Raw genomic sequence first — 11,507 nt, forward strand, 5'->3', positions numbered from 1 at the left:
AAGCACACATGGGTACCCAAATACCCTTCCTCCGGTTGTGGTTGGTAAAATCCATCGTTTTTCATGTTTTCCTTCTTCATCTTCTCTAACTTTACTCTCTCAATAATTCTACTTCTTTAAAAAACACCATCTGATTTTTTAATCTCACTAATTATCTTTAACTTAATCATCTCACTAATCATTACACTAACTATTATTAACACTAACTAATCATCATCCAAAATTAATCAGGAGGATAATTTAGGTATTAATATAAATATCCAGATAATGGGTGACCTAGATTTACTTCTAATGTCTTTACCCAAAATAAAACCATGATTCTTATAAAATCATTCATGAGTAAGGCTCTCGGTAATATCGACATCTCCCAATCGAGGCTTCGTATTCTACTACCCTGTCTTTATATGAGATAGTTCAAAAACCATACATTATTAAAAAAAATCTTGGTGCAAATGCAGCACGAATACAATAGTTGCACAAAAGGTAAAACTGATATAAAAAGTTCATGGGAAGAAGAAGGAAAAAATCCCATGACAAAGTAATATTACTAAATTTAAACCGATGAAGAAGCTAATTTAGCTCTGAGTTCTTTTCTTAAAATCTTGCCAGTAGGAGATACTGGTATAGCTTCGATGAATAGGATCTTATGTGGTCTCTTGTAGACCTCCACCTGCAATTAACATCCAACCGTTGTTGTTAAAAATTCAGAAGTTTGATTTTCGAACAAGATAATATTGAAGAAATAAAATTCTGTTTTGAGTATAACTGACTTGTTTTGCGACAAATTCTTTAACTTCATCTTCAGTAAGTTCAGCGCCACCTGATCGAACGACAAAGGCAACCACAGCTTCTCCAGCTGAGGGGTCATCTTGACTGCATAATAAAAAGTTGAGTATGATCAAATTTGCTCTATTTTTACGAATCAAGGTTGCTTGCAGTTCTACTGCCAAGGTAGTATGGATACAGCACCAAGCATAGAAGCTCCTAGAAATGAGAAAATGAATTCAGGACAGTTCTGGAGAAGAAGTATTATCACGTCACCTTTTTTTACACCTAGTTTTGATAATCCAGCGGCAGTTTTGTGGCAGAGAAGATGGGTTTCATTGTAACTATAAATTCTTCCATTTGAGCCTGTAATTAAGCAAGGTTTGTCATTGAATTCTGAGATATTCTCAAAACAATATCTATGGAGTGGGATGTTGTTGGAGATGGAAATGTCTGGGAGTTTTGATCGGAAAACGGTGGTTTCATGAGAATCAATAGCCATAGCCAAAGTCATCGTTTGAGGAGGGAAGAAAAAAAAAATTGGAAGGCACGGGACAATATCTCTCCAGTGCATTTATAAGCAGTACATAGAAAGAACAAATGGCCAAAGAGAGATACTCCAAATTAATCCAAAGTTAAGATTTTTACAAAATTAGATGATTCTCTGTTATTAATGTGCAAAAAAAAAGTGACATATTCATAGTATGCGATTAACCTTCATTAGGAAGGGATATCACTTTTTGGAATCTTTGTTGCGATTTTCTTCATCTGCGTTGTAATCAATGAAATTAAACGAAACCTGAAAATTTGAAGGTATGCAAAATGAACAATCAATTGTGAAGGGAAAAATTATGGGATTAATTTATTTTTATTTTTTTCATGTATTGTGCACTAAATACTCAGCTTTTCATTAAAAAGTGTCCAAAGTTCCAAACCTACTCTCTTCCACTGATTTTTTTCATTCACCAATTCGATTTTAGATTTGCTAGGATTGATATGAGATATCAGGATTTGCCTAGTAAATTTGAGCTGCATAATTAGTATTTTGTGCTTTTAATAAAAAAAGTTTTACCTATTTCTCACATCTCCATTTTCCCTAGTTCTTCAAAATTGAATAACGTTCAGTTTTTTACTTCAATAAATTACCATCATCTTCAAACAATTCAGTCACATCAAAATTCACTTCTCTTGAATTTTCTCTTCTAAATCTATTTCAATTTTTGAGTTTTATTGTTGGTGAAATGGCTGAAAAGACGATCACATTATTTTGCGATGCAAAACTTGAAATTGTTGTTTCTAAGATATATGAAAGTTTTAAAAAGATTGAAAATTGTAAGAGGAAAGTTCAAGTTACTGAAGTTGGTATAAGAAAATGTTTCGCTAAAAGGCAGAGAAGAGCTCCAATTTTGGAAGTTAACAACAAAAAATTCAAAAACAAAGGCGAAACTGTCAAAGAGCGCTTTGAAAGGAAGATACATCAAATGAAGATAAACAAGTGGCCAAAGCTTGTATTTGATTTTGGGTCGTGCTCTCATGCACTGTCGCCCATATCATCATTATAAGCTAACGGGGTGGCTGCCGTTAGATCTTCTCAAATCTTGGTATTTTGTTTCAAGATTAGATTATAGATCTAAACATTAATATAATTAACAAAAAAGTCCTTAATTTATCTAATATTTATCATTGAGTACAAAGTATTTAGTCTTCGCTTTTTTCTCTCTTAGCTATCCTTCTTCTTTTCTACTTCACTGTATGCAACATGAAGAAAAGTCGATCAAAAGAAGAAGAAAAAAGTTACTGATACGGTGTTGGTAAAATGATCGCATAGGTTAGTAAAGATTGAATCATTTCATGCTCTGGGGTTAGGTTTTCGAGAAAGTGTTTTCTTTTTTGAGACTTTACTTGATTTCTAGACTAATTGTCCCAAACCCAGTGTGATTTAATGGTTGCAGTGGTGGTGGGTATTCATGGTGGAATAAAACAAGTGCTTACTTCCTTTTGTCAAGTGTTGTAAGGGAATCTTAAATTGTTTATCATAATTAAGTTTTAAGGGACTACTGAGATCAACTGTGTTTTTCCTTTGTTAGTTGAATTTGTATCGCAAGATTTTTGAAGAGCGAATAAAATATCTCAGTAAAAAGAAAATGTCATATCATCATCATCATCCACCACTTGAAATTCATCCAAATCGATAGATAACACGATAATAGAAAGTTGCTAAGTTTAGTGGAGAGGATAGACAATTTTTGCTTTAATGGTGATCTATTTTCAAAGTTTAGTTGTTTAGATTCCGATTACAAAGAAGGGACTTTTTTGCAAATAAATTTTCTATGACAACTGTTTCCATCTAAAAAATAGCTTATTGTCATGATCTAGCGGCTTAAACACAATAGCTCATATAATGCTCCTACTTTGACGCGCGGGGCAGTATTAGCCCATGTTTTTTATTGAAATTGTTTAATACTTTTTATTATTGTCTAAGTTTATATCGTGTAAAAGAATCGGCAGTAATATCAATGAATGAAAATATTTAGATTTTAAAATAGTTTTCCACTTCAAATTAACTGATATTTATTACATTTTAAACTTGCATACAACATCAGACCACATTTTAATAAACCACAACAATAATATCAAACTACATCAAATCCAGTGACATGACATTATCTCTATAGAGTTCATAAAATTCAAAATGCTTAAACTCTCTTCCTGTTTCTTCAGTAAACTTGGCCTGGGCGATGGTTTTCTCTAAAACAGATAAACAACAAGTTAATATTATGATGTAGTTGATCAGTGAGGACAAAGGTATTAAGATACTCACCGGTTCTTCGTTGGATAACCCATAATCGCTACGGTGAACCATCCACAAAAATTATGTATAATGTTTGACATCATTAGTGATGAATGAAATTCTTAGTTATAGTCTCTTACTATTTTTTATGGTTTCGTTCTGTGGCGCTACAAAATGGTCCAATACTCTTTCCAAGAAATAGTCAGTCTCATCATACAATGTAACCAACTTCGAACAAGAGTAACATCTTCTTCCCTTGTAAAGACTGGAGAGGCATTTGAGTGCAGTATAGATATGCTTGAGGTGGACCATCTTTAAGAATGTTGAAACACGCTTCGTAAAGAAAAGTTTTACCTTGAGCTTCCTCATAACTATTAAGAGCTGTTTGGATCACTTCAGCTTCAGTTACGCCGATGAACTTTTCTCGATCAATTTCCCTTACCAGAGCAAGAAATAGCAATAGATTGAAAATGAGCATACAATCGACGAGCATTTCGGTTTCCTGGGTTCCCCGTCAGTGAGACGAACATTGTAAAAATGTTCTCCCAAAAAGGACCGTCTTGAAAGCCCATACCAACGATTACCCTATGAAAAAAATGATTTGTATACAGTTATATCCTCTTCTTTATTAAACTTGGGAGCACAAATTCTAGCAGACATTTCTGCGGAGTGAGAGAGATTAAGAGTTTTACAAAGAAAGAAGAAGATGTGAATTTGGAGATGGGAAGAACGGAATTTATAGTGCGATATGGAAGGCATTTCTGGAAATGTCCTAGGTGTTTTTTGGTGGAGTGGATGATTAAAGTTGAAGGAAAAATCGATTCACCATGGTATCTTGTTATTTAGTTTTGTGGAAAAAAAGTTATTTAGTTTGGTGTTTATCTTGTGTTATTATGATTATCTAAACCAAACATGTGGATGTCTTCACATTTGCACCATCAATATCATAAATAAAAACATATTGCATTGGATTAAAAAACTACATTATACATGAGAAAAAGGAAATACATTAGATTAAAACAACTATTACATAAGCATCAATTCTCGTCATGTGGTGGAATTCCTAGGACGATGTAGTGATCGTATCTGTTGAGCACCCTAAGAATGTTGAAACAAGCTTGGAAGTTGAAAGGACGTTCGTCGTGAGATACTGCCTACATTGCTAGTGTTCTGGGTTCCACTTCATTTACAGCTTCACCGTTGAGTTTATTTTTATGAATGTGCACTAGTACATCTAGGAATTCCGACACATGACGACTACACTAAAATGATGCGACAATCCGTGAGAATCACGCCCATAAAGGTTCCCCGTTTCAGCGGCGAACATTGTATGAACTTTCTCCCAGAAACACAACGTTGATTTGGCTACATTCCTACCTACAACATCTTGTGTATGAAAAACAAAAGCTCTACAAATAGCTAAATCCTCTTGTTGAGTGAATCTAACACCACAAACTCTAGGAGGCATTTTTGTAGATGATTTGAGAATTAAGAGATTTAGAATGTAGGAATTTGAAAAGAGGAGTATTTATAGAACTCAAAGTTCTTGTCGTTGGATGACAAGATTTTTCAGCCATCCAGATTTAAACGTTGGCGGTTTTGCACCACACGCTAGAGGATTCACTTCAGACGCTGGCGTGTGAAGGAAAAGCAGGCATTTTTGGGTCACATGCCAGCGTTTTTGGTTTAACCGCCCAGTTTTTCATCAAGCGCGCGTTTTTGTACTGCCTCACTCAATAAACCCTCAAATTTGTTGGTTTTGCCACTCGTTTTTCATGTTTGTTGAGTCCATAGTGGGAGCAAAATGAACAAACTACAAGTTTGTTGAGTCCGTAGGAACTGCTCTTACATAGCACCGGGACCGAATGGTGATTCTCCTGTATTTTATAAAAAGGGTTGGCATATAGTTTGTAATGATGTTGATAAATCTATTAAACATATTTTCAATATGTATTTTTTCCTGACGTTCTCAACCACACTCACATTACACTGATACTAAAACTCAAAAATCCAGGAACTGCTTCAGATTACCGCTCTATCTCGTTGTGCTATATCTTGTATAAAATTATGGCTAAAATTCTGCATGTAAGAATTAGGCTATACTTGGATAAATTCATAAGCTGGTCAAATAATATTTTTTTCCCGGGTAGACATATTCTGGAAAACATCATCATAGAAAAAGAACTAATTCATTTCGTGAACAATTCTTATGTTGTTAATGGTCGTTTCGCTTTGAAGGTTGATATAACAAAGGCATATGACAAGGTAAATTGGAGATTTTTGGGTGATATGCTTCATTTGATGGGGATACATGATACTGCTCACTCTCTCATAATGTTGTGTGTTACGACGAAAACATTTTCCATCAATCTGAATGGATCTCCTCAAGGGTTTTTCAAGAGTGAGAGGGGCATTAGGCAATACTTCCCATTATTTCCCACTCTTTCCATCATCTTCTCTCAAGGTTTATCCATCCTTATGCACCATCATAAAGAATAGGGTTTCTATCAAGGTTACAAGCTTAATAGATGGGATCCAACAATCAGTCATCTCATGTTCGCAGAAGATTTTTTTTTTTTTGGTGAGCACTCAAGGACCAATGTACTTAACTTGAAGAAGATTCTAGAAGAGTATGCCGATCTATCTGGTCAGTTGATTAATTACAATAAATTTTTGATCCACTTTAGTAAAGGAATTTATGACGTAAGAAAACAATCTATTATTCAAGATTTAGGTGTCTGAGAAATGGTAGCAGATGATAAGTATACGGGTATTTATCATTTGAAGTCAGACTACAAGATTGCAAGTTAAGATTTGTTAACCGAAATGAGTGCTTCTAAATTATCAGGATGGAGACAACATTTTGTTATCCTTGCAGGAAGAACAATATTATGCAAATCTTCTTTATCAACGATTCTAATTTATGCAATGGGCATATGTTTGCTACCCAAATGCGTGACAAATCATCTGGATAAAATTCTATGATGCTTTTGGGGGGTAATCCACCTGATGAGAGAAAGATACACTTCTTTCATTGGCAAAACGTTGGTCTTCAAAAAGACTCGGGCAGGTTGGGTATCCATAACATGGAGATGCTTACCAAATCCATGATTCGTAAACTAGTATGGAAGTTTCTTGAAGATGCCATGTGGGTCCAAATTTTATCAGCTAATTATCTTAGAGAATCGTCATTCTGGGAAGAAACTTCTAATCATAATAATTCTGATGTTTGGTACAGTATGATAGAGGTAAGACCAATACTTGAAAATATGATATTCTGGAAAATATCTAATGGCCAAAAGGTAAATATATGGGAACACCCGTGGCTGCCAAATCGATTGGAGAATATCTTGTAAAGAAACTTGTGAAACTCAAATATTGTCCACAAAGTCTCAGATCTTATAGATGCGGATAATAATTCTTAGAAGATGGATATCCTCCAAGATTCGTTTCTTCCAGATGTTATATAGCAGATATCTTCAATCTTTCTCAAAACTAAAGAGGAGGATATTCTTACTTGGTCCTGTAGGCCATCAGGTAAATTCTCGACCAAATCATGTTATCAACTTTTGGCAAGTAATATACCAGTTTCTTTTTCTTTCAGTCAATTTTCTTGGAAGAAATTCTGGTCCTTTACTGTAATTTTACCAAAAATTCATATTTTTATATGAAAGGTTTTACAGAATAGAATAGCGGTTAATATGAATATCTGGATTCTAGAGATTTAATAACCACTGCAATACCTTGTGCACATTCTATAAGCAAAAAGATGAAATCATTTTTTTATCTTTTATTAGATTTTCAATGTACTATATATGTCTTCAGTCTTGCTTTGATTGACTATAACTTTGATGGCTTTAATGAAAATCCAAATGATATAATAAAGTTTGGGATAGAGCAGAAAATAAATCATAGCTTTGTTTTCAGGGTGTGTGTTTTACAGAATATCCGGACATTGAGAAACGATATTGTATTCTTTGGTCAGTCTTTTTCTCCTAATGTAATCATCCAAAAGGCTTCGGTAGATTTCAATCTTTGTATCACTACTTATGTAGACAACAATCATGACTCCATAATTATCCGTAATTCGCAATGGTCACCCCCAGAAGAATGTTTGTCAAGATCAATGTGGATGCAGCATTTGTTCCCAACAAAGGTACTACAAGTTTTGTTTCCCAAGATCATAGAGGTATATTTTTAGGAGTGTCAGAAAATTACGTGTGAGGCTACCTCCCCTCTCTTGTCAGAAGCTTTCGCATGCAGATTGGGTATTGTTATGGAAAAACCTTATCGTTACACAACATGATCATAAAAGGTGATGCCAAAAATATCACTAATGTAGTTTTAGGGGATAAGGGACATACCATGGAGTATCCGGTCTGTTATGCTGGATATTAAAAAGAAGCTACTTTTCAGATGTTCGATTTAATAATGTTCCAAAAGTTGTAAATCATTTAGCACACTCTTTTATGTCAGTTTTCTATGCGCGAAAATGTAAATTTCAGGTGGAATGACAATTCTCTGCCAAGTTGTATCTCTTCAAACCTTAATTTCAATGAGGTAATTTAATAAAAATTTCGGGTTTCTTCAGCCCGTCTTCACTTTTTAAAAAAATATTATATATAGGATGGGATGGGATTACCGTGCATCCTCGGTTTATTCTAAACATCTTTGATCGGCTAGGTAATTTATAGGGCCCAAACTCGGCCCGTATATTACTCCTCGGTATTGAGTTATGACTGTTACCCATTAAAAACCAAAAACGCTAACCGGGGACAAATACAAGTGGGACAAATCTAAATTTTGAAATTTATTGACCCGTTTCCCAACCCCGGTTGCTACTTATCCAAATACTAGAGTCATTCCTCTCACCACCAATCACGTTGTGCCATGTCATTTCCCGCAATAGTCCAACCTTCATGTATCCCGAGTCTAACGTCGCTAAAACAGGGGTTGAAAAGTCCTAATTTATCTATAACAAAATTATGAAAATATCCATTAATTTTCAACATAAATCTAAAGACTCAATGGCCTAGACAATAAAAGCACCCACATTGAACGGTGATGAAATCCTAACTTCATACTCGTCAAAATAGGCCTTTGGTGAGGACGTTTGTCCAAGTTTGATTGGATATTATATTTATTTGTTATTACGCTATATTACACCCCATGCTTAATCGTACTTGGTAAGCATCATCTACCGTGGGTGGAGAACCTCTTAGATCATCTGTGTTAATTTTATTCTTGTCCTCGCCATTAATGTGCAAGTAATCGTAATAACTTAAAATCTCATAAGACAATAAAAAAAAGGCAATTACATATCAAGTGAGTATCCTTCCATGATTGTTTTGGAAGGATGTTGAAACTTTGTTTGACGTCCGATTTTAGTGGTTGACCCCAACTATTGAACAGAAAAGACTCAAATTTGAAGAATTTGGATTTCAAGCTTCTTCGGTGAGTAGTAATTACACATGAAATTGAAACGAAAATCTATGGATTATTCAACTGCATTGTCTTCCAATGTTATCATCATATCTCTTAGATCGTATTTCGAAATATCGGTCCCTTTTAACACGTAATAGCAGAGACATAAACTAATTTTTTTTGTCCATGATGCATCGTCTAATTCTATACCCATTTGTAACATTTTTTTTTCCGAATTATCTGGCTAAAGTGTGAGCCACGTCTTAGTAAAGTAGAACTTTATACTCCCCTTCAAATCGATTGAAAGCCCTAGTTTTTCGTATGCATGCGTCTAGAGTTGAGGGATGCTTTGAATGTTTCTTCCACTTGATATGAGTCATAGTACATGTTGATGGGATTTTAAATGTGTAATGCAAGTGGACGGCTATCGATGAGATAATATGCAAGTACGAGTCACTCCACTGAGACTAAATAATTGCTACTTTCAATTTACAATTAAATTATGCTAACAAGATAAAAGACATGAGTTAAGAAAATATATAGAAAACTAATAAAATAAATAACTATTCCATAATAAAGAAAACTGGAGTTTCAGAATCCACCAATTAATAATGGCAAATATTCAAAGTGATCTCTAAAAATATTCATAATGTAATTCAAGACAATATCGAACCCAATCTCATGTCTCGAAATATATAAAGGTTAAAATATATCACAATTTTTGTTGTATCAAAATAGTATAATCTCCTTCACTTATAAAATTTCAACAATCGATGACTATTCAACACGCTTAAAGAACGAAGCCGTTAATGAACAAAAATTAATCAAATCACTTAAACCTTAAAAAGAATATTTATTACAGAAAATACCCGCCTCTTAAATAATATAATGGACTTCATCTTCAACCCCAGTAAAAGGGGCTTATTATCCATTATTACAGAGAGAAAAGAAAATGAAAATAAGAAAAGAGAATAAACTACTAGCTCTGACTACTCCAAAAAAAAAAGGACTTCCCCTTTTTCATCTTCTTCCACCGTTATTTATACACTCAAGTCTCCCAAATATTTCCAAAATATTCTCAATTAATTAGTATAATATAAATACTTTTGTTAAAGGGAGAGCAAAAAGAGATCGGAGGAGAGCATAAATCGTAGTCGACTCATTAACTAGGAAAGATTCGATATAATTGTACCAACCGGACTAAATTACCCTGTGACCACATAAATTTCTCACACACGTTAAGCATCACCTCCTCATCGTCTTCTCCAAAATCCTAAACCTGAATTACCACCATCACCGAAATCCAGTCCGAAATAAAAGAATATCAAACTATACAAAAATGTTAATTGTGATAGTTGTTGATTTAAGGAGAGCTAATGCACAAACAATCAAAATCAATTTTCCATTATTAATCATTGTTAAGGAAAGTATTGTCAATGATTGACGAGCGAAATTCTGCGGGAGCTCACAAACACGATCCTACAAACAATCAGTACATGTATCTGTCGGTGATATTTGAGCTCTCTATCAAAATGCCTATCTATCAAAACATATTTGAGTTCTCTATCGGTTAACAAGGGTTTTTCATTTGTTTTTGGAGGTTTACGTGGATTTATTTTCATTATGCTTGGCAACAGTTTTGCCTTATTTGTGATTACAATGCCAATACCAATATTCCCTCCATTATTGAAAGTTAGGGTTGGGGAGATGATCGTTTTCGTATGCGTCAAAAATAATATTACTTTATCGCTACTCAAAATATAAAATATAGCAAGGGAAAGAAAGGATCGTTCCCACATAGAGGTCTTGGATTGTCAATTTGTTTCGGTATCTTATAAGTAACAAGGGGGATTTTCATATTTTTATAAACTAAAATAAGATTAAAGAAAAACAATAAAAAGTAAACACGCAAATCAAGGATATGAAATATTGGGTAAGGGTTTCATCTTCAATTGTAAACAAGTTTTTGAATATATGAATAGGATTCGTGTTTAATCTCACTATCATCAAAAGCCCTACAATACCTTATTGTAAGAATACTCCATAAATTTCCTAAGTCATCAACACACACATTAGAGCCGCGTATGTGAATTCTACCTAAAGAATAACCTAACGCCTTGAGCTAATTAAGTTCAATTTCTATGAGCATTAAGTTTCAGAAATAGGCTAATCAATGGAATTGTCATACATTGCGCATGACAATTCGGACAAAGGTCAAACTCTACATATGATTACAAGAGTGTATCACTACAAACCATAATCATATCATGCTACTCGTATTCAAGCTTATCGGTCGATGATGAACCCTAAATTAGCTATAGATATGGATGTGAGTTCAATCAATTCTAGACTTAACTAAACAAACATTCAATCATATTGCAATACGGCAATCATGCAATTATTATAAACCGTAGAAAGTGAATGATGATTTTGAGAGAAAACTAATTCATAAATCAAATAGCATGCTCGCAAAATCCAACTACATCTTTAACCAATAAAAATAAATCAAGTACTTGTGTTTATGGAG

The 11,507-nt window shown here is 34.0% G+C and overlaps 1 protein-coding gene across 1 annotated transcript; it reads right to left on the minus strand.

The window, feature by feature from the left end:
* Positions 1 to 448: 448 nt before the first annotated feature.
* LOC113308586 (4-coumarate--CoA ligase-like) lies at positions 449 to 1,471 on the minus strand. The gene is made up of 3 exons (XM_026557055.1): positions 1,042 to 1,471; positions 771 to 873; positions 449 to 670 (listed from the first exon to the last, which is right to left on the minus strand). The coding sequence occupies exons 1-3, from the start codon at positions 1,337 to 1,339 to the stop codon at positions 595 to 597; spliced, it is 477 nt and encodes a 158-aa protein (XP_026412840.1). The 5' UTR covers positions 1,340 to 1,471; the 3' UTR covers positions 449 to 594.
* Positions 1,472 to 11,507: the final 10,036 nt, after the last annotated feature.

Source organism: Papaver somniferum, chromosome 9 (assembly GCF_003573695.1).
Source record: "Papaver somniferum cultivar HN1 chromosome 9, ASM357369v1, whole genome shotgun sequence".
NCBI lineage: Eukaryota > Viridiplantae > Streptophyta > Magnoliopsida > Ranunculales > Papaveraceae > Papaver > Papaver somniferum.

Excerpts from the sequence above, each read along its gene's own strand:
- LOC113308586 (XM_026557055.1), bottom strand. The coding sequence starts at position 1,339 with ATGCACTGGAGAGATATTGTCCCGTGCCTTCCAATTTTTTTTTTCTTC. Across the intron at positions 874-1,041 it reads AAAACTAGGTGTAAAAAAAG|TCAAGATGACCCCTCAGCTG; the intron begins GTGACGTGATAA and ends TTTATTATGCAG. Across the intron at positions 671-770 it reads AAGAATTTGTCGCAAAACAA|GTGGAGGTCTACAAGAGACC; the intron begins GTCAGTTATACT and ends TGTTAATTGCAG.